This window comes from Giraffa tippelskirchi, chromosome 5, assembly GCF_054371585.1.
Source record: "Giraffa tippelskirchi isolate mGirTip1 chromosome 5, T2T-mGirTip1v1.2.pri, whole genome shotgun sequence".
Taxonomy (NCBI): domain Eukaryota; kingdom Metazoa; phylum Chordata; class Mammalia; order Artiodactyla; family Giraffidae; genus Giraffa; species Giraffa tippelskirchi.
In genome coordinates this window covers 109,742,262-109,765,517 of record NC_137279.1, presented here as the reverse complement: position 1 = coordinate 109,765,517, position 23,256 = coordinate 109,742,262, and the positions used below count along the sequence as shown (strand labels likewise).

The window sequence follows — 23,256 nt, the reverse complement described above, 5'->3', positions numbered from 1 at the left end:
CAGGACCATTGGTGCAGAGTCCAAGTGATTGGTCTCTATTGATCCTTCAAGATTACCCAGGATTCTCATTCTTGTGTTTCCAAACTTCCATCCAGTACAACCTTCAGGTCCAGCAGCTGAGCTGTATGCAGGGGTTGGGGAGAGTGGTAAAACCCAGTTAAAGGGTATTTTTCATTTATACCCACTGGTGGTGCAGTGGTAAAGAATCTGCCTGCCAGTGCAGGACATGCAAGAGACAAGCGGTTCAATCCCTGGGTCGGGAAGATCCCCTGGAGTAGGAAATGGCAATCCACTCCTGCATTCTTGCCTGGGAAATCCTATGGACAGAGGAGCTTGGCAAGCTACAGTTCATGGGGTTACAAATGGGACACGACTGAGTGACTGAGCACATACACAACACACACCCTAGGATATTGCATGAATCAGATGATATAAGTAAAGAGATTATTTTGTTCATGACTGGATTCTCAAAACTTAGAACAATGCTTGGGAAGTACTGGTTAAGTCGCTCAGTCGTGTCCGACTCTTTGGAACCCCGTGGACTGCAGTACACGAGGTTTCCTTGTCCATCACCAACTCCCGGAGTTTGCTCAAACTCATGTCCATCGAGTTGGTGATACCATCCAACCATCCCATCCTGTGTCGTCCCCTTCTCCTCCCACCTTCAATCTTTCCCAGCATCAGGGTCTTTTCCAATGAGTCAGTTCTTCGCATCAGGTGACCAAAGTATTGGAGTTTCAGCTTCAGCATCAGTCCTTCCAGTGAATATTCAGGACTGATTTCCTTTAGGATGAACTGGTTTGATCTTGCAATCCAGGGAACTATCAAGAGTCTTATCCCACACTACAGGTCAAAAGCATCAATTCTTCAGCGCTCAGCTTTCTTTAAAATGCTGTCTAGGTTTGTCATAGTTTTCCTTCCAAAGAGCAATCGTCTTTTCATTTCATGGCTGCAGTCACTGTCTGCAGTGATTTTAGAGCCCAAGGAAATAAAGTCTGTCACTGTTTCCATTGTTTCCCCATCTATTTGCCATGAAGTGATGGAACAGGATGCCATGATCTTAGTTTTCTGAACGTTGAGCTTTAAGCCAGCTTTTTCACTCTCCTCTTTCACTTTCATCAAGAAGTTCTTTAGTTCTTTGCTTTCTGCCATAAGGGTGGTGTCATCTGCATAGCTGAGGTTATTGATATTTCTTCCAGCAATCTTGATTCCAGCTTGTGCTTCTTCCAGCCCAGCGTTTCTCATGATGTACTCTGCATATAAGTTAAATAAGGGTGACAGTATACAGCCTTGACGTACTCCTTTCTCAATTTGGAACCAGTCAATTTTTCCATGTCCCGTTCTAACTGTTGCTTCTTGACCTGAATACAAGTTTCTCAGGAGGCAGGTCAGGTGGTCTGGTATTCTCATCTCTTTAAGAATTTTCCAGTTTGTTGTGATCCACACAGTCAGAGGCTTTTGTGTAGTCAATAAAAGCAGCAAAACTTTGCCAATATGTTGTACCAATTTATTCAGCCACCAACTGATGACAACTTATGATTTAAATCATGTTATCAATGTAGTAGGTAACAATTCAAAGCTCATCAATCTTTCAGTTTACATTAAGAACATTTACATTTAAGAACTAGGTAGAGAGGACTTTAATCATGACTGGGTGTTCCTTATATTTCTGCTCTTTTAGAATCATCACAGATATTGAAGGGAAAGGATTATCAGTTAGTAATCAGGTACCTCTTCCACAAGGAGCAGTGAACAAAGACCAAGGGCTTTGGGATTCAAACCTACCCACTTAAAGAGCACCACTCTCATGAGATGTTAGTCTCCATTCATTACCAAAAAGGGACCATTACGTTTGTAAGACTGAAAGGAGGAGAGGTCCAAAAGGAGTTTGATCATTTAGCTAACAGTCTTACCTTTAAAAGTCACTCCCAAACTATCCTCTGTGAGGCTCTACCCACCTTGGGAATTAGAAGAGCTCAATTTTTTCCCAAGTACTACATATCTTTGATATATATATATATATATATTTTTTTTTTTTTTTAAATAGGTGCTTACACTTATTAAGCCCTTGCCTAATACAAGCTGTCACATATCAACTAAACTTCATGACAGCCCTGGAGCAGGGGATGGTATTAATTATTAACACCTTTACAGAAGAAAACACCTGATGCTTAGGTTTGAGGTCACACAGCCTTTGTTTGAACCCTGCCAATCTATACTGTTAAACAACCAGTAGGCTGTGATTTCTTTGCTAGCTATTCCAGTGTCTTCTAGCAAGTCACGGTAAAAAGCCAGCAAAAAGTAAATCAGTGCTGTATAGCCAAGAATAGATAGTCTACTGAATGACTGTCACAACAGCCCAGACTAAGTGGGGGAAAGGATGACTGAATCTGAACTCCTAAAGCTAAAACACATTTCAGGAATGATGTCTTTGAAACCTCCTTAGATGCTTCTAATCTGAAGCAACTTGGTTTATTTGCTCACATTTGGGCAAGCCAGGCAAGCTTGGGCCACACTTCCCTACCACTTTTCATAGCAGCTGAAGTCTGTCATTAACCTCTTTCTTCAAGTACCTGATCTGATTTTTAAAACAAGCCATGTTGCAAAGGTGGACATACATTGTTCACCCTTCCTCATCTTTCCAACGACAAGGGGGTGGGGTGGGGGGTGAGGAGGGTGTGGGGGGGTGATGCACACCTAATAATTAAATTTATTATACTATGAACCATTTCCTAGGGAAGATGTAAAACCTGGACATTGAGGGTTTTCATTCATATAAACCAATTCTGAATTTTATCAATCTGAAATTCAATATAATAAAACAAGAATAAGAAGATTATTCATCAGTGTGATTAAATCAGGGGAAAAAATACCTCCCCGAACTTCCTGTAGTTTGTTTTAGCATCATCCTTTTCTGAATACTTTTTGTAGAAATTATTTTGACTAGGTTAAGATTATTTCAGTTCTCAAAAAATGACTATAATGTGATAATATGGTCTTACTGCCATGATCATCTGCAACTGTCCAGTCTATCAGTTTCTTAAACAATTTTTCAGCTTTGAATTGAGACTATTTCAGAGCATACTCTTGACCAGTCCAAGCCTCTTTGGGCACAACAATCTAGAGAGCTATATGTTTTATGACTTAACAGAGTGTGGGACAGAGGGAAGCAAGGCTAGGTAGGTACTCTATTTTCCCAGAGCAGCCATTGAAACTCTGTCAACTGAAATAAAAGTTAAGAAGTCCAGTCAGTCCTCACATGGAGCAAGGGACAACAGACTGCCCAGTCAGAAAGCTCAGATGCATCCAGTGTTGAAAACAGCACTGCAACACAAGAGGATTAGCGGATTTTTAGCAAGGACTAGATGGCAGAGTAGGCCTATGGGCTTTAGTGTTGGCTCTGTTACCAAAACTGATCCTGAATAAATCCCTTAAGCTTGTGTCTTCAGTGGGAAAAAGTCCGAGTTGGATTACTTTTGCTTCTGAATACAGCAACTTCAAAACCCTTTCTTCTAATAAATGGTGATCATTCTGCACCAAAATTTCATCACTTCACTAACAAGTTTCAGTTAGTGGAAAAAAACTAAGCAGGGTCTTATGTGTGGATGTAGCTTAACAACTGGGATGGGGGAAAATAATCTTATACTCCTGGTTTACTCCCCCACCCCGCATTTTTTACTTATATTACTCTACTCAGGGTGATCCTCATTTTTATAGAAACGGAAAGAGGCCTACAGAGGTTAGGTCTGTGGAAAATGGCAAAGTCCAAACTGGAACCAAGCCTGTCAACAATCACAGCAGGCTTCTCCCCTAAAATTCCTCCTCCATCTGCCATGATACCTGAGCTCAGAAAGGGAATTTTCATTGTGTCCTTAAGATTAACTGCTCTGCTTTCAAAACGTTTTCAGAGAAGTAGTTTTCAAAAATTTCTCTCCTGCTTGCCTGGAAGAAGAGGTTAAGGAGAACAATCAAAATAAGCCATATACACAAATCCCAATGCACATGCGCTGAATTATTTAGCTTTCAAAACGTTTTCAGAGAAGTAGTTTTAAAAAATTTCTCTCCTGCTTGCCTGGAAGAAGAGGTTAAGGAGAACAATCAGAATAAGCCATATACACAAATCCCAATGCACATGTGCTGAGTTATTTAACATTAGCAAGGGCCAGATTGAATCTTGATAATGAAAATGAAGACACACAATTATTTTCCTCAAGAAAATAAACATTTGGAAGAAGAAACATTTCTTAAAAAAAAAAAAAAAGGAAAATTTTTATTTTAAAAAGCCAGCCTGTTAAATAAGGTTTTATGTCTATACTTTCACACTGTCAACCGCAATATTTTAAAATGCATTGAATATAATTCATTGAATGTCTATCATTATCTTCCTGCTGCAATTTAAAAGATACCAGGTTAAAAATTTACAGTTTTCATTCTGGTCTGTACCCCCCCATCTGTACACTAAACCCATTTCTTTACATTTCAGATAAAGTGAAAAAGGGTCACAAAATCTTGAGGGTTGTATGAAGAATAAGAATATGTCCAATAATTCTAAGCAAAACATAATTTCCTTTAAGGCCTTATCAGAAAAAGAAAAGGAGTTATTTATTGATAAGCAAAAATAGCAACTTCTCTCCCAATCTTATCCTTATTGGTTTGTGTGGGCCAAATTTCTATGGTTCTCTTTAATTAGCAAACACTACACAGACTGAGTATCTCACACTCAGTGCTAAGCTAGATGTGGATATAAATGAAACCACTAGGAATCAAAGGGGTAAAATTTCAGGAAAACAGCAACAAAAAAAGATTCCAAGTCTCACAGTTTAATGAAGTTTTGGAAAAATTTAAGCTGAATTCAGCTGTTGTATGAAATATCTTTCTACATTTAATTTAGTGAGGAGGCACTAATACATAGTTGTGTATTTTAATACTAATTTTTACAGTGAAAAAAATTGTATGTAATCTCAAAAGGGGCAATTATCTATGACTACTCAAAATGTATCTTTGGAAAGGGGAACAAAAATAGCAATTTAATGAAATCAACTCTCAAGCACTTGACGTCTAATAAGCAACCCAAGAAAAGATACTGGAGGGGTGATGATGAGTACAATGCATCTAGAAAGCCAAGATGTTTTCAAAGTTTCATGCCTTAAATTTCCTAAATATATATCTAGCAGGCACATATGTCAGGCAACTATTGATGCCAGGAAAATATTTTAGTCAGGATTTTATAAAACCCCCAACTTTCAAATCTTCTAGTGACAATATGAAACAAGATTAATTTAAAATTTTAGATTTGCCTCAAAGCAGTTATTTTTATTTGTAACGGAACACTGAAAATGGATGAGTTAAGCAGAATAGTTTTAATAGTTAAGGCTCCCTAAAGACTAAAACTTAAGGCACGTATTATAATCTTCATGACACTGTTCAAAGCAAAGATTTAAACAAAGAAACAAACACACAAACTGACTTCCTTTTCTCATTCTTTTTCAACCACTCCCTTGGCATTTTTAATCCAGGCTACTGGTAAGGAGTGCAACAAAAATTCCATCAATAAACCCCTGGTATGATTCCCACAGAAATGTCCAGTATTTGCATTGAGCACCACTGGTAGATAACAGGCCAATAGAATATTTTGGGTCATGAGCTGCACCATTTACCCTTCAGTCCCACAGGTTCAAACTGGACTCTCTGCCTCTTTGGGGTCTACTTCTATGGCTTTATGCTCTGGAGATTCTGCTGCATCGGTGACTTCTTTTGGCTTCTCAGCAACATCTACATTGGTCTCCTCCTCTTTACCTTCCTTTTTCTGCTGCTTCTCAGCTTTCTGTTCTTTTGCAAGAAGTCGGTAATTGATGCCCATGCCAATGAAAAGATAGATGCCTGCGACAATAAGGATTATGCCACATGCCCAATATGTGTATTTGTAGTCTCCATATATGTCATTGAGACGACCTGAGAATGTAAAAAAAAAAAGTTATGTGGGTAAACAATTAAACCCTTTCCCAAATAAAGTTTAAGGATCCATTCAAAGAGCTCATAAATGACAAATTAGTCTAAAAAGAAACTGCTCGAAATTGTTTGATCTTTTGTCTATGGTGTCACACTGATTTGGGGTGTCCCCGCACATTCTGTTATCTTTAGCAACTTGCAAATGATTAAACTGTGGTAAATTTGAATTGCAAAGTCCTTGAGGTCACCTGGGGCTCTCTAGTGGATCAGAAAGTAAAGAATCTGCCTGCAATGCGGGAAACCTGTATTTGATTCCTGGGTCAGGAAGATCCCCTGGAGAAGGGAATAGCAACCCACTCCAGTATTCTTGCCTGGAGAATCCCATGGACAGAGAAGCCTGGCAGGCTACAGTCCAAAGAGTTGGATACGGCTGAGTAACTAACACTTGAGATCACCTAGAAGCAGTTTTCTCAGTATACAATGGAAAAATTTGCTCAAAAGAGGTTTAGGAGTCTTGCCCAAGGCCACAGAGGTTAATTCCAGTCTCCCAGGCCAATGCACTTTTTCTGACATCAGCATTTCCCAAAGAGCATTCCTGGGGACACTCATCCTCTCCTAAAACATTAACTAACAGCAATATTTTCCACCATTCTAACCTCACAACAAGAAGATTCTATCATCATTCCCACTGTATAACATAAAAGCTGAAGTACAGAAACTTTAAGGAAGGTCATAAAGTTTTAAGTGAAACAGGTTGGCTTTAAACCCAGCAAGTCTGACTCTGAGGCGTGCACTCTGAGCCTGTTCTTCAGGCTACCTCCCTAATGTTTCCATAGTCAAGCAAATTTGGAAATACACATCATAGTCTTTTCTATTCAAGTTTTTATGAGGTCTGATATTAAAGAAACTTATTTAATCCTCATTATAGTAAAATTTATTAGCAACTCATCAAACTAATATTAAGAAACTCTAGAAAACTCTACACATATAAAGGATATAATAACCAATTCAAATATGATTCCATATGGTTTTCCAATGCAGGGCATCACTCACTCAGCAATACTTAGTTTCTACATATCAATACAGCCCTGGGTCTGCTAAGCCCTGAGTTAAGAGTGAGCAAAGGAGACAACATCCATAGTTCAGCAGAGAAGAGAAATGTTAATCCAATAACCACACAGACTGTGACAAGTGCTACAGGAATGTTTGAAGGCAGAAAATAGGGTTTGAGCCAGTAAGAAGGGTCAGGAAGGCTTTTCTTCTCTTGGTAAATATTTATTAAATGGAAAAAAAAAAGATTTGTTAAAAAAAAAAACAAAACTGCTGGGGGTTGGTTAAAACTATTAAGGAGAGGGCTTCCCTGTGGCTTTCCCTGGTGAAGAATCCGCCCGCCAATGCAGGAGACATGGGTTTGATCCCTGCGTCAGGAACATCCCCTGGAGGAGAAAACGGCAACCCACCCCAGTATTCTTGCCTGGGAAATCCCATGGATACAGGAGCCTCGCAGGGTACAGTTCTATAATAAGAAGGCATTAAAAATATTTTTTCTCTTTAAATAAAGAAATTGATTGAAATGTAATCAGTGCAAAGAGGTTCCAAAAGGTCATTTATGGCACTGCACACATTTTCTTTGAAAGAATATGTGCTTTTATCTGATCCCCAGAATAGCAAATTAGCTACCATCAATGGTCTCTGTGTGGTGGGATAACAGGTTACTATTTCACTGCTTGCCGTTTTCTGTATTTTCCACATTAATGTTTTGTGCTCCCATTCAAAAGCAATTGTTAAAGCCTTAAAACATGCTAACAAAAGTTTACCCCAGTGTGAAACTCAGTACCAGGAAGGCTTTTATCTTAAAAAAAAATTTATTTGACTGCACCAGATCTTAGTTGTGGCACACAGGATCTTTCGTTGCGGCATGCGAACTCTTAGTTGTAGCATGTGGGATCTAGTTCCCCAACCAGGTATTAAACCCAGGCCTCCTGCATTGGGAGCAAGGAGACTTCACCGGACCACCAGGGAAGTCCCAGGAAGGCTTTTCTTAGTAAACTTAACCAAGACTTACAGGATAAGAGTTAATCTAGGAGAAAGGAGATGGGAAAAGGATCCGGGCAGAGAACAGCCATTGCAAAGGCGGGTGGTAGGGGAAAACACCAGGTGAGAGGGGAAGCACAGAAAGCAAACTGAATGGTAGGAAATGAGGCTGGAGAAGAAGCTGGACCAGGCCACGCAGGAACCAGTAGCCACAGTAGAGAATTTGATCTTCACCCTAAGAACGCGGGAAGCAACTGGAGTGTCCTGAGACTGAAGAACAGCTAGAGCAAATATGGGTAAAAGGCTATAGATAGAAGATATGGATAAGAGCAGTAGTTCTGATGGAGGGAAAATGGGCAGATTAGATAGAGATTTAGGAAGCAAAAATGGACAGGATTTAGAGTCTCCTTAGGTATAGGGAGGGCTTCCCTAGTGGCTCAGACGGTAAAGCGTCTGCCTACAACCTGGGAGACCCGGGTTTGATGCCTGGGTCAGGAAGATCCCCTGGAACCCACTCCAGTACTCTTGCCTGGAAAATCCCATGGACGGAGAAGCCTGGTAGACTATACAGTCCATGGGGTCGCCAAGAGTCAGACACAACTGAGCGACTTCATTTAGGTACAGGGAGGAGAGAGGGTAGAAAAGTTTTGATGGGTCAGTAATGGGTCTTCTGTTATGTATCCTTTCTGACTTTATACTGTATAATCTGAAAAGCATGAGTTGCACCCAGAAGTCGAAATTATTGTTGTATTTTGTATTAATGATAATTTTAAAATGCAAACTGGTTAGCATTCTTGAGAGAATAATACATCAGGTTTTATGGTCACTTACGAGCTGTGTGATCCTGGGAAAGCAAGTAACTTCACTTTCAGAAGCCTCTATTTCTTGGTTTATAAAATAAGAACAGTACTAGTCCAACATCATAGACTTGTAATATATGACAGAATATAGAAAATGATTAGTAGGGCAGTTCCTGGTATACTATGAGCTCTCACCTACTGTACCTATGGTACCTGCTGCTAAGTCACTTCAGTCGTGTCCGACTCTGCGACCCCATAGATGGCAGCTCACCAGGCTCAGCCATCCCTAGGATTCTCCAGGCAAGAATACTGGAGTGGGTTGCCATTTCCTTCTCCAGTGCATGAATGGGAAAAGTGAAAGTGAAGTCGTTCAGTCGTGTCTGACTCTTAGCGACCGCATGGACTGTAGCCTACCAGGCTCCTCCGTCCATGGGATTTTCCAGGCAAGAGTGGTACCTAGTTGTTATTAAATTATTTTAATAAATATAAGTTTGCAGTATTTTTATTCCTCTTTCAATTTGATGATTCACCTTAATTCAAGTATTTGAGCAATTATGATATGATAAACACTATGTCAGCACTGAGGATACAGAAAGGAGGAGGACTATCAAGCAGCTCACTGACTTTTGTTTCTATTACCTTCCTAATCTTCTCTGCCTGTTTTATGTTAATAGAACCATAGAAATTGGGAGACATACTGTACCTAAAACTGGTGGCCCCAGGAGTACAGGACAGCACTCCACAATGGTCACCAATCCCACAGCACTGGAGAATCTCTGGGGTCCAACAAGGTCCATCAGTGTTTCAAACAATACTGAGCTGAGCCACCCAAAAGCAAATCCAAAGAATCCCGCGTAGATACAGAGCTCTATATAGGTAGAGGATAAAGGTGCTGCCAGATGACACAATCCATTTGCAATAATAGATGCAGCAAAAAAATACTGAACTCGAGGTCTTATCCACTTTGTGTTGGCTACAAGTCCCATAGAAGGTCTGGCTACCATGTCAACAAAAGCCAGAATGGAAAGAAGGAAGGCAGCCTTCTCACTAGAGTAATGCTTACTCTTGCCATAATTGCTAAGAAAGACCAATGGTGTAAATAGTCCAAAAAACATGAGCACATTTCCAGACAGGTAAAGCAAAAAGCCTCTGTGCTTGAACAGGCTAAAGTCCAGGAATGTATTAAGTGTTTGTAAGATTGATTTTTTCTCTTCTTTGGGGTTTCCTCCAATGAGATCTGTATTTGCATCACTTGCCCCCTTTTTTGTCTCATATTTTCCAGCTTCCTGAAGGGATCCTTTAGACTTCTCTTTCTCTGCAGTGGTTGGCTTGGGCCCTATTGGTCTCATCAGAGCTCCAGCCACACAGCAGTTTAATAGTAAGCCCCCAAGAATTAGGAAGCTTCCTCTCCAGCCGTAGGTCATAAAGAAAGCCTGGTTGAGGGGAGCCAGGGTAGAGAGGAACACAGGGCTGCCTGCCATGGCTAGTCCATTTGCCAGCGGTCGTCTCTTGTAGAAATACTTGCCAATCATGGTCAAAGCCGGATTTAAGTTGAAGGCAAGCCCAAGACCTGGGGAGAAGAGAAAAAAGAATCATATATTACAATAAATGTCAGAGACATATTCTGCATTACTTAACCAAAGAAATTAAAATAAGAGGTATATAATTCAAAAAGATACAAATAAAATGGAAAGATATTCTGTGCTCATGGACTGGAAGAATCAACATTGTCAAAATGTTCTTATTACCTAAAGCAACCTACATATTCAGTGCAATCCCTATCAAAATCCCAAGGACATTTTTCACAGAAATAGAACAAAAAAATTCCAATATATATATGAAACCTCAAGAGACCCACTGTTCATCACAGTATTATTCTTCCTCTGGGGATCTTCCCCACCCAGGGATCAAACACGCATCTCCTTCATCTCCTGCATTGCAAGCAGATTCTTGACTGCTGAACCACTGGGGAAGCTCAACTGATAAATATATGCAACTGAATACTACTCAGCCATAAAAAAGAACAAAAAAATTTGTCATTTGCAACATGGATGGACTTGGAAGGCATTATGCTGTGAAATAAGTCACACAGAATAAGGCAAATACTGTATGTTACCACCTATATGTGGAATCTAAACAATACAAACTAGCAAATATAACTAGAAAAAAATAGACTCATAGAGAACAACCTGGATGCTGTACCAGATAATTCCTGCATTATGTTTAGTTTAATACTCTCTGGTGCTCCAACAGATGTCTATTCCCTGGTAAGCTGCTGCTTCTGGTAAGTCGCTTCAGTCGTGTCTGACTCTGTGCGACCCCATAGACGGCAGCCCACCAGGCTCCCCCGTCCCTGGGATTCTCCAGGCAAGAATACTGGAGTGGGTTGCCATTTCCTTCTCCAATGCATGAAAGTGAAAAGGGAAAGTCAAGTTGCTCAATCGTGTCCGACTCCTAGCGACCCCATGGACTGCAGCCTACCAGGCTCCTCCGTCCATGGGATTTTCCAGGCAAGAGTACTGGAGTGGGTTGCCATTGCCTTCTCCGCACTGGTAAGAGGAATAGGTAACAAAATAGTAACCACCCTTGCAACAAACTGCAGAACACATTTTATCTACAACCATTGACTATTCTTAGGACAAGAGATACAATGATTTCTTTCAATTCATTCATTTATTCAACAATGTATACCTACTGTATGACAGCAGTTTCTTTAAAAACTTGACTTTCTGTTGCTCTTAAATTAACAGCTTGTCGAAATGATAATCAACTAATTTCTATGAAGGACTTCCATTCAAAAGATCTGAAAGACCAATGTAGGTGAATACCAAATAACCAGCAATATATCAATGCTTGAAAATGAATCAACTTGAGGTTTCTTATATTTCCATACAAATTGTGAGATGATTTGTTCTAGTTCTGTGAAAAGTACCATTGGTAGCTTGATAGGGATTGCATTGAATCTATAGATTGCTTTGGGTAGTATACTCATTTTCACTATATTAATTCTTCCAATCCATGAACACGGTATATTTCTCCATCTGTTTGTGTCCTCTTTGATTTCTTTCATCAGTGTTTTATAGTTTTCTATATATAAGTCTTTTGTTTCTTTAGGTAGATATATTCCTAAGTATTTTATTCTTTTTGTTGCAATGGTGAACGGTATTGTTTCCTTAATTTCTCTTTCTGTTTTCTCATTATTGGAGTATAGGAATGCAAGGGATTTCTGTGTGTTAATTTTATATCCTGCAACTTTACTATATTCATTGATCAACTCTAGTAATTTTCTAGTAGAGTCTTTAGGGTTTTCTATGTAGAGGATCATGTCATCTGCAAACAGTGAGAGTTTTACTTCTTCTTTTCCTATCTGTATTCCTTTTATTTCTTTTTCAGCTCTGATTGCTGTGGCCAAAACTTCCAAAACTATGTTGAATAGTAGTGGTGAAAGTGGGCATCCTTGCCTTGTTCCTGACTTTAGGGGAAATGCTTTCAATTTTTCACCATTGAGGATAATGTTTGCTGTGGGTTTGTCATATATAGCTTTTATTATGTTGAGATATGTTCCTTCTATTCCTGCTTTCTGGAGGGTTTTTATCATAAATGGATGCTGAATTTTGTCAAAGGCTTTTTCTGCATCTATTGAGATAACCATATGGTTTTTTTCTTTCAATTTGTTAATGTGGTGTATTACATTGATTGATTTGCGGATGTTAAAAAAACCTTGCATTCCTGGGATAAAGCCCACTTGGTCATGATGTATGATCTTTTTAATATGATGTTGGATTCTGTTTGCTAGAATTTTATTAAGGATTTTTGCATCTATGTTCATCAGTGATATTGGCCTGTAGTTTTCCTTTTTTGTGACATCTTTGTCTGGTTTTGGAATTAGGGTGATGGTGGCCTCATAGAATGAGTTTGGAAGTTTACCATCTTCTGCAATTTTCTGGAAGAGTTTGAGTAGGATAGGTGTTAGCTCTTCTCTAAATTTTTGGTAGAATTCCACTGTGAAGCCGTCTGGTCCTGGGCTTTTGTTTGCTGGAAGATTTCTGATTACAGTTTCGATTTCTGTGCTTGTGATGGGTCTGTTAAGATCTTCTATTTCTTCCTGGTTCAGTTTTGGAAAGTTATACTTTTCTAAGAATTTGTCCATTTCTTCCAAATTGTCCATTTTATTGGCATATAGCTGTTGGTAGTAGTCTCTTATGATCCTTTGTATTTCTGTGGAGTCTGTTGCCAAAGCAATGTTGAGGAAGAAAAATGGAACTGGAGGAATCAACCTGCCTGACTTCAGGCTCTACTACAAAGCCACAGTCATCAAGACAGTATGGTACTGGCACAAAGATAGAAATATAGATCAATGGAACAAAATAGAAAGCCCAGAGATAAACCCACGCACATATGGACACCTTATCTTCGACAAAGGAGGCAAGAATATACAATGGAGAAAAGACAATCTCTTTAACAAGTGGTGCTGGGAAAACTGGTCAACCACTTGTAAAAGAATGAAACTAGAACACTTCCTAACACCGTACACAAAAATAAACTCAAAATGGATTAAAGATCTAAACGTAAGACCAGAAACTATAAAACTCCTAGAGGAAAACATAGGCAAAACACTCTCCGACATAAATCACAGCAGGATCCTCCATGACCCACCTCCCAGAATATTGGAAATAAAAGCAAAAATAAACAAATGGGACCTAATTAAAATTAAAAGCTTTTGCACAACAAAGGAAACTATAAGCAAGGTGAAAAGACAGCCTTCAGAATGGGAGAAAATAATAGCAAATGAAGCAACAGACAAACAATTAATCTCAAAAATATACAAGCAACTTCTGCAGCTGAATTCCAGAAAAATAAACGACCCAATCAAAAAATGGGCCAAAGAACTAAACAGACATTTCTCCAAAGAAGACATACAGATGGCTAACAAACACATGAAAAGATGCTCAACATCACTCATTATTAGAGAAATGAAAATCAAAACCACAATGAGGTATCATTTCACACCAGTCAGAATAGCTGCTATCCAAAAGTCTACAAGCAATAAATGCTGGAGAGGGTGTGGAGAAAAGGGAACCCTCTTACACTGTTGGTGGGAATGCAAACTAGTACAGCCACTATGGAGAACAGTGTGGAGATTCCTTAAAAAACTGGGAATAGAACTGCCATATGACCCAGCAATCCCACTGCTGGGCATACACACCGAGGAAACCAGAATTGAAAGAGACACGTGTACCCCAATGTTCATCGCATCACTGTTTACAATAGCCAGGACATGGAAGCAACCTAGATGTCCATCAGCAGACGAATGGATAAGGAAGCTGTGGTACATATACACAATGGAATATTACTCAGCCATTAAAAAAAAAAATACATTTGAATCGGTTCTACTGAGATGGATGAAACTGGAGCCCATTATACAGAGTGAAGTAAGCCAGAAAGAAAAACAACAATACAGTATACTAATGCATATATATGGAATTTGAAAGATGGTAATGATAACCCTATATGCGAGACAGAATAAGAGACACAGATGCATAGAACAATTTTACGGACTCTGAGGGAGAAGGTGAGGGTGGGACGTTCTGGGAGAATAGCATTGAAACATGTATATTATCATATGTGAAACAGAACACCATTCCATGTTCGATGCATGAGACAAGGGCTCAGGGCCGGGGCAATGGGATGACCCAGAGGGATGGGATGGGGAGGGAGGTGGGTGAGGGGTCCAGGAAGGGGAACACGTGTAAACCCATGGCTGATTCATGTCAATGTATGGCAAAAACTATTACAATATTGTAAAGTAATTAGCCCCCAACTAAAATAAATAAATTTATAAAAAATAAATTAATTAATTAATTTAAAAAAAAAAGAAAATGAATCAACTCACCTCCAATGAATCCAACGGAAAAGTAAAGTTCCTGCACAGTGTTACAGAAGGAAGCGGCAATCAAGCCACTGCCAGACAAGATGCCACCAACAATCATGACTGGACGACTGCCATATTTATTCACCAGGACACTGCTGATAGGACCTAAAAGATAACCAAATATTCAGTAGTACACAGGCATTGATCATTGCATTAAATGAAAAGTCCTCCAAAATTAGCAGCTACACAAAGGCAATGATAAGAATATTGCTACCTATAATTATTTCATAATCTTACAGGTATGTGTGCTAGAAAATAAAGATGGTAAAAGAATCATTAACTGTGTACCTTCTCTGACTTGAAACATTGGATGGAATTTTACTAAAATACAAGACTCTAGTCTATCCTTAATCTTTCTCTTATAAGGCAGAATAGGCTGAAAACACCTTGATAACATGTTCATAGGCTTCTTGATTTATCAAGGATATGATCAACACATATTTAGTAAGTTTGCTCTATATTTTTGGACAGGCAGACTGATGAGATAATGTGGTTTGTGTCATATTTTTTAAAAACAAGAAAAAGCAAAGGAAAAATAATTATTTTTTCCAAGTTCAGTAGTTTTGTGATTAGGACATCTAAATTTAAAACAAAATTGTTCCTAATTACACCTATCTATCTCAGGTACTGAATTGAATGGAATGCCTTTCAACCTGGTTCCGTGCTCATATTTTGCGGTACCAAAACTATGTAAAAATGTTCATAGGAGAAGATATAGTCAGATAATGGTCAAAACATCATCAGGTCTAACAACGTAAATAAGATTAGATTTTCTCAGCTAAAGATATGCATACCAAAAAATCAGTTTTTCTTTAACATGAGAGAAGAAACCAAATAAATGTGTAGTGTTATAAGGATCACAAAAAGATTTTGTGCGTTTCATGTATTTTTCAAATATAAAAAAATCAAATGGCCTCTCTCTACTTGAAACTGTTAATTCCCCCCTGTAAGTATTAATTATGAGTCTTATCCAAAGCAAACAATGTTTCAAAAGCTGTTACACAACTTTTAAGTAGACTAACAATATCTGTTGATTACAAACTTGAATGACATTCCACATCCACTGAATTTCATTTATTTATAAGAATACTTATATCCCTACTTCATGGCTCTGGACTTTGGAGATGACAACTTTGTTTACATGCCACCTGGTTAAGGCAGATGACTGCAAATAAGAAAGGGTCACTGCAAGGGTCATCAGGGAAGGGGACACAAGGAGAAGAACTGATATTTGAACTTGCAGCATCACAAAGCTAGCAAGAACCAAGTTTCAAAACTATCCTGTTTTTTTTCCATTACATATGTGTTTCTGCAACTATGATTTTAGAGTTACAAAGCCGATGACATACAAATTCAAATTTTTCTTCCATTAGCACAGTAAATTCTGACATTGTTCTGTTTATTCTATCTTAGCTCCCTAGAAGATAGTAAGTCTATTTTTAAAAACAGAATACACATATTCAGAATATACTATTAATCATATGTTGACACATTTCTATAAACACTGAAAAATTCTGCATTATTCATATTCTAGAGCTTCTATTCAGAGCCGTAGTGTGATGCACTATGATTAAAAGGACAGGTTCTGGCCCCAGGGAACCCAATTTCAAATTATAGTATATATATTCAAAATATGGTATGTATATACCATATGTATATGTGTGTACGTTCAGTTGTGTCTGACTCTGTGCGACCCCATGGCCTGCCAGACTCCTCTGTGCGATTTCCCAGGCAAGAATACTGGAGTGGGTTGTCATTTCCTTCTCCAGGGGATCTTCCCAATCCAGGGATCAAACCCAGTCTCTTGCATCTCCTGCATTGGCAGGCGGATTCTTTACCACTGTGCCACTTAAGAAGCCGTATATATGTATACATACATACAATAAACACGCAAGAGGTAATTAAAGCTTTTGATATCCTAGTATTTCAGAGGACCAATTCTCTTTAAAAGGCTGGGTCAAGAGATGGCTGCAAGAGAGACTTCAGCCTCAACCAGGGATGTGTCTAAAGAAGTTTTCATCAAATTTCTAAGTCACTTCATGAAAATATTAGGCCACAGGTGGTTTGGAAATAATTTGAGTTTACAGTTTGTATATGATGAAAGAATTAAATATTGACAAAGTATCATTAGTCATTAAACAGATTTTTGTATAGTCAGAATTACAAAGCTCAAAAAAGACTGCCACATTGCTGACGCTGTGAAGTAAAAGTTAATGCTGTAAAGTTTGAAGTATTTTAAGTTAGGGATGTTAAGATGACATTACTATGGAACTGAAAATATGTAAATTCATACTTTCATGTTAAAAAAGGGAAAAACTAAAAAAAAAAAACCACACACACACAAAAACCCCAGCAATCCAAGAGTAGGTAACTAAGATCCTCTTCTTTAAAAATATAGTTTAACAAGAACCAGTATGTATCTGTTAACCAAAGCACACAAAAAAGAAATTAAGAAGAGAAAAGGAAGGAAGGAGGAAGGAAGGCAGGCATGAACCCTAAGCCACTCCTAATGCAAAATGATTAGGGTTGAGGGCGTGGCCAAAACACACAAGTTAAAGGTTAAGGCAGTTTTAAAAATAATTCTTAAAGGGGCCTACCACCTAGGAGCCAAACAAAACAAAACAACCCATTTGGTAAAAATTATGCCACAAGGCTCTTGATATGCAATTTGTCTTTCAGAGTTATTTCAGGAACGATGACCCCAATTAGCTATCATTAAAAATAGAGAAGAGTACAGTTTATAGGCCTATTATAAGACAAATTCAAAGAAATGTGCTAGTTATCTCTGGGTGAGAACAAAGAAGAAACTGTTTTCCCAAAGGAAAAGTGTCACGTGCAATCAGCACTACTGACATCACTTACTTCTGATGCAAAATGCAAGCAGCTCTCAAGCTCTTGCTCTCAGAATTACAACATGTGAACCTGTTGTTTGTAGTCAGCTTAAAAATACTCTGAGCACCTGGAGTACCTCTAGATAATATCTATATCAATTTCTTCAAGCCATCAGAGTCAAAATCTGATTAGAAATCCTAGCAGATGGGAGTTCAGAGCCTCCAAAATTAATGGTTCTCAGAAGCTAGAAAATGTCCAAAATCCCTTTTAATTTCTCTGGACTCATGAAAAACAAGTAAGTAATATAATTTAGAACTTCTGGTCTCTTTATTTTTTTTATTATTTATTTATTTATTTATTTTTTTGGTCTCTTTAAAAGTACTTAATTTTAGGTACTTCCCTGTAGGCCCAGTGGTTAAGACTTCCCCTTCCAGGGAGGTGTGAGTTCGATCCCTGGACAGGGAGCAAAGATCCCACATGCCTTGTGGCCAAAAAACAGAAGCAATGTTTTAAGAAATTCAACAGACTTTAAAAAAGGCCCACATCAAAAAAAAAAATCTTAAAAAAAAAGTACTTAATCTTATAACAGACAAAACAGGCATGCATTCAAAATTTAAAAAGCACAAAGAGATATTCAGAGAAGAAAAATAAATCTTCCATCCCCATTCTCACTTTATCTCCCCTTAAGGCAGCCAGCTTACCCTTTTTCTGTGCAATGAGATTAAGCACTGAACTAAATTATGACTTCAAATACTTATTCCTGTTTCAAGAGTTGTTTACATTATTGTCTCAACAGGATTACAGACTTTTCAAGGGCAGGAATCAAGATCAGTGTCCTCTATAACTTAGACCTAGCCTAGTGAGGAATATGTGTGTACAGCTTGGTAAATATGGGTTAAAAAATCTATATATATTGGTTGAATCTGCCACCAGTTTAGAAGCCTAAGGCTAAGGTTTTACAGATGAAATACAGAATCTCTTTTTTTAAAATACAGAATCTCTTTAAAGGCCTTATGTGAAAACAATTTATGTGAAAACAATTTGCACTAGTGAAAGTCGCTCAGTCATGTCTGACTCTTTGTGACCCCATGGACTATACAGTCCATGGAATTCTCCAGGCTGGAATACTGGAGTGGGTAGCCTTTCCTTTCTCCAGGGGATCTTCCCAACCCAGGGATCAAACCCAGGTCTCCCACATTGCAGGTGGATTTTTTACCAGCTGAGCCACAAGGGAAACCCAACAATATTGGAGTGGGTAGCCTAGCCCTTCTCCAGTGGATCTTTCCAACCCAGGAATCGACTGGGGTCTCCTGCATTGCAGGTGGATTCTTTACCAACTGAGCTATCAGGTAAGTTCCTCTGAGGTACTAAATTATCATTAAAAAAAAGTGAAAGCTTGGCTACATAATCAACATGTGAACTGTCAATCCCAGTAAATAAATACACTTTAGAATCTCGGCTAACTAAGAAACTACTTATTTTATTATTATGGGAGGTTTTGACTTTTATATGTTAAATTGGGATTTGATGTTCCAAGGCAAACAAGTAACCCCAGTTATTTTAAATGATGCTAAGGTAAGCAAGTTACTCTCCAAATTTCCTTCACTCCTTTACAACATGTCGAAGAAAACAGAAAGGTAAAAAATGATAAAACTTAAACTAAGATGCAGCTGAAATGCTTTAGAACTAATTACATCACAAGGAACAAAACAAGGAGGGGATTTTTATCCAGTTCTTTAATTCTAACACCATGAAAAGATTTTATGTGAGACTTTGAACTGTGCTGTTCAAGTTAGCCTGATTTACTTTAATCCTCCTAACATCAATTAAAAAGAATCTTTATTTACATTTATATCAAGAATCTAGCAGAAGCAATAAGCAAAATCAGTTGTGCACATGAAATTTTTCTAAGAGCTTTAAGTTCAATGATACTGAGCTGGAACAAAACCTAACAATTTCTTATTTCTGTTTTTGGAATACTATGGTGCAACAACAAGCAAAGCAAGAGTTGTCATTGTTAATAAAAATAAAAAATGTGATTATTTTAAACACAAAGCTTTAAGTAATATCATTTCAAACACCTCGTGAATAAAACATTTTTTAAAAAGTTACCTAAAACAGAATATCTGGTTGCTTAGTGAAAATCAAAACAACAGGCCTTAGTGGGTACTCACCTCCACCATACATGACAGCCAACATGATGGAAGATATCCATGACACTTCACTGGTGGTGGCATTAAATATACCTTCAATTTCTTTGAAGAACACAGTAATAGATTTGGGAAACGCATAAGAGAAGCCGATGGAAATGAAAGCTCCAACTACCACTGCCCACCCCCAGCCTCCATCTGGCGGGGTGTATCCAACTGGACCTCCAACTGCTGGTGGCATTGTAAATGTTGATAAATTCCAAAATGCAGTTCAAATCCAAATACCTAAACAATACAAAATTTAAATGAAACGTTAGCAATAAAGCACTCCCATCTAGTACTCCCAACAGCAAAGCACACTTTACACCTAGCTCTCAAGTAACAGAACTATTTTTCAATACTCTACGAAAGTTTCAGGTTTTAATACAAGTTTGTAAGTTTTTCCCCTTTCTGGTGTATTCTTCAATACTTACTTTCTTTTATTAATATGCTGACTTAAAAGTAATAGGAAGTAGGCACCTGACTTACTAGATATGTAGCAATTTGCAAAACACAGTATCATTCTGAACACATAAGAATTGCATTTAATGAGCTGGAAAATAATTTCAGAAAGTTTCCTTTTATCTATCCAATTTCTTTGGTTAAACTCCTAAACACACAAGTTGAACTATAAAGTCAAAAGATAGTAGTTTCAAATAAAAGATTATCCCTTTTTCTTGAAGCCACACAATACTAATATTTAGCAAGGTTTAAACCTGTTAAGATTCTGAATAGTTTTGGAAAAGATGTGAGTGGGTCTTTGATAGTAGGCTTACCTGTTTTCTCATGAAAGTCTCCTTTAATTTATTTAAAGCCAGCTTCCACCCTATGTTTAACTCATCCTACAAGAGTATGTGAGTATGTCCACTTCAAATTATCTTCACTCAGACTGTATTACTACAATAAATACAGGTCACAGAAGACAAGCTCACTCTTGGCTGCAGCATTCTTTAGTCTAAAACACAAATCCCTAACTTCACACTGTAGGAGTAGTATATTAGTTATCTCTTAAATACTGTTCTTTCCAATCCATCTGAACACTTCAAATCTGATTTAAGACAATGGACATTGTAGGGGTAGGAAGAAGACAGTCCCAAAGGAAGGTTTCTGTAAAGGCAAGGAGATAGGTTTCATCACTTCTACAACATTGCACTAAAGGTTCTCAGCCAGCTTGTGCAGGCAAGAGAAAGAAATTACAGGCATAAAGACCAGAAAGGAAGAAGTAAACCTGTCTTCATTCACAGATGAAAAGTTGTCTGTGTGTGTAATGCCAAGGAATAAACAAAAAAAAAGTATTAGAACTAAAAATGAACTTAACTAGAGGTATCTCAGGATACAAGACCAATAAATTGAAATCAACTCATTAAGCCAATTTTGAGTTTTCCTTTCATCTAACTGGGCTTCCCCTGTGGCTCAGCTGGTAAAGAATCCACCTGCAATGCGGGAGACCTGGGTAGGGAGGGTTGGGACGATCCCTTGGAGAAGGGAAAGGCTACCCACTTCAGTATTCTGGAGAATTCCATGGACTACAGTCCAAGGGGTTGCAAAGAGTCGGACATGACTGAGTGACTTTCACTTCACTTCACTTTCTTCATCTAATTATGAAAAAAAAAAAGCACTTGAATTTTTTCAATCAAAGAAGCACTAAAAAAGATTAATTTGCCTCAGAATGTTTACATACAGAGACACCCACACACAGACGGCAGAGTCACTTAACACATCAAGCTCTGACTCGAACAGCTAATATGTGCTGGACATGATTAAACTTTGAGCTTAGCTGCCAGCTATGATTTGTCCCACTTAGTTATAGCAGTTACAATTTTTAGTCACTAAGACTTGCCTCATCAAGCTAATAATCTTATTCCATTGTGTAAAAATTAAGATTTAAAACTTGAAGCTTTAAAAAGATTCATTAGGAAATAAGTATAAGAAATAAGTGTCCAAATTTTGAAAGAAAAAACACTTCAAAAAACCAGACATGGATTCAACAGTTTTGCCACCACCCAAAAAATGGTTGTCCTTCCTAACTTTAAAAATTCTGACAGTACATAATAGAAAGTGTGTAATAACATCTAAACAAACTATTTTCTTTCAAACTGACCAAACTTGAGCTATAAACAAAAGGGTTCATTCAAAAAGTAAAATATGTGAGCAGGCCTCCTTGTACAGCATTCAGAGCCCCAATGAGAAGAGGGAATGTGCAAGTCCAGAGGCTAAAAGAGATTAAAGTTTTATATTTTAATCCTAACAGTATGCACAGTAGCCTTCCTATTAGGATAGCTATTATTTTATGACCCTCCAGTAGTCGCCTGATAGTGATAGGAAGATTTTTTTTTAAGTGATAAGATGAGAAAGTTATTCATCAACTGACTTGGAAAGAATAGGAAATAGCAAATAGTATTCACTATGTTCTCTACACTTTTTCCATCAACATTTAAAACAAAGCCATTGTCATTTCCTAAAATGACAATGGCAAGAGCAGAAAGTACCTAAAACCAATTATCGAAAAGAATTTGTTACTAAGTGTAGACCAGTTTTACATTTCAAATTTGCAAAGAAACATTCAAATCCAGAAAGGCTGATTAACGGAAGCTATTGATCCAAGTAGCCAATCTACTGCTCTTTGTAACTGGGCCCTAGTCCAGCTTCACGGCTTTCAGAACCACTTACCCCAAGGTAGATCGCAAGATTCAAGGTCTAGGAAACCTCCTTTGCCTTTTCTATTTTGAAATGGAATACAATGAAGAAAACCAAACCAAACTTTTTAAAAACTACAAACAAGCAGAAGGCAGCAAAGAAAATGAGACAGGAGATAAGGGGACAGGGCATAAGCTTTTTTTTTTTCCCCTGCAAGATCTTAGTTCCCTGGCCAGGGGTTAAACCCTGGCCAGGAAAGCACCAAGCCCTACCCACTGGACTGCCAGAGAATTCCCAGGAATATAACTTTTAAAAGAAGGTCATAGCTGTTCAGGACAAAAACTGGTTAGAACAGATTAGGCCCAAGATGGTGGAAGTTTCAACTTCATGGACCTTGAGCATCCTTATAGATTCATTGTTACATAATAGCATATGCTACATGAACACACCCATGGTTGACAGTTCTAAGGTCAACCATGAAAGACCAAAGAGTGGGTGGTGGCCCAATTCCTGAAAATCCCTGCTCCTTCCCCACAAAAAAAATGGAATCCTCTTCCCCCATAGTGAAATTAGCCAGCCCATAAAAACTAACACCCCATCCCCTGGGGCCACTCGCATATTGTGATAGAGCCCACTCTATGGAGTGTTATCTCCAGGGCTGCTCTTGGCTTTTGAGATGGACCACTTTCTATCTATGGGGTGTGTACCTTCCAGGGCATCTCACCTTCTGAGATGGCCACACTTTGTCTATGAAGTGTTTATCTCCTTAATGGGCTTCCCTGATAGCTCAGTTGATTAAGAATCTGCCTGCAATGCAGGAGACCCTGGTTCAGTGCCTGGGTTGGGAAGATCCCCTGGAGAATGGAAAGGCTACCCACTCCAG

The 23,256-nt window shown here is 38.3% G+C and overlaps 1 protein-coding gene and 1 long non-coding RNA gene across 8 annotated transcripts in view; one reads left to right on the top strand and one right to left on the bottom strand.

Annotated features, from left to right (window-relative positions):
* Positions 1 to 2,026: 2,026 nt before the first annotated feature.
* On the top strand, positions 2,027 to 7,966 carry LOC145507289 (uncharacterized). Its single transcript, XR_014054748.1, has 2 exons — positions 2,027 to 6,310; positions 7,415 to 7,966. It is a non-coding gene; the product is annotated as an uncharacterized LOC145507289 (long non-coding RNA).
* SLC16A1 (solute carrier family 16 member 1) overlaps positions 4,241 to 23,256 on the bottom strand; it is a 36,043-nt gene continuing 17,027 nt past the window's right edge. For 6 of the 7 annotated variants that reach the window (XM_081493504.1, XM_081493501.1, XM_081493502.1 and 3 more), the window contains 4 exons: positions 19,722 to 19,982; positions 14,677 to 14,820; positions 9,487 to 10,353; positions 4,241 to 5,952 (listed from right to left, as the gene is read on the bottom strand). In XM_081493504.1, coding sequence (XP_081349630.1) covers positions 5,675 to 5,952; positions 9,487 to 10,353; positions 14,677 to 14,820; positions 19,722 to 19,938 — 1,506 coding nt within the window. In that variant the 5' untranslated portion in view covers positions 19,939 to 19,982 and the 3' untranslated portion in view covers positions 4,241 to 5,674. Of the gene's footprint in view, positions 5,953 to 9,486; positions 10,354 to 14,676; positions 14,821 to 19,721; positions 19,983 to 20,512; positions 20,634 to 23,256 lie in introns of all 7 variants that reach the window. The other variant, XM_081493505.1, reaches the window with a different exon arrangement.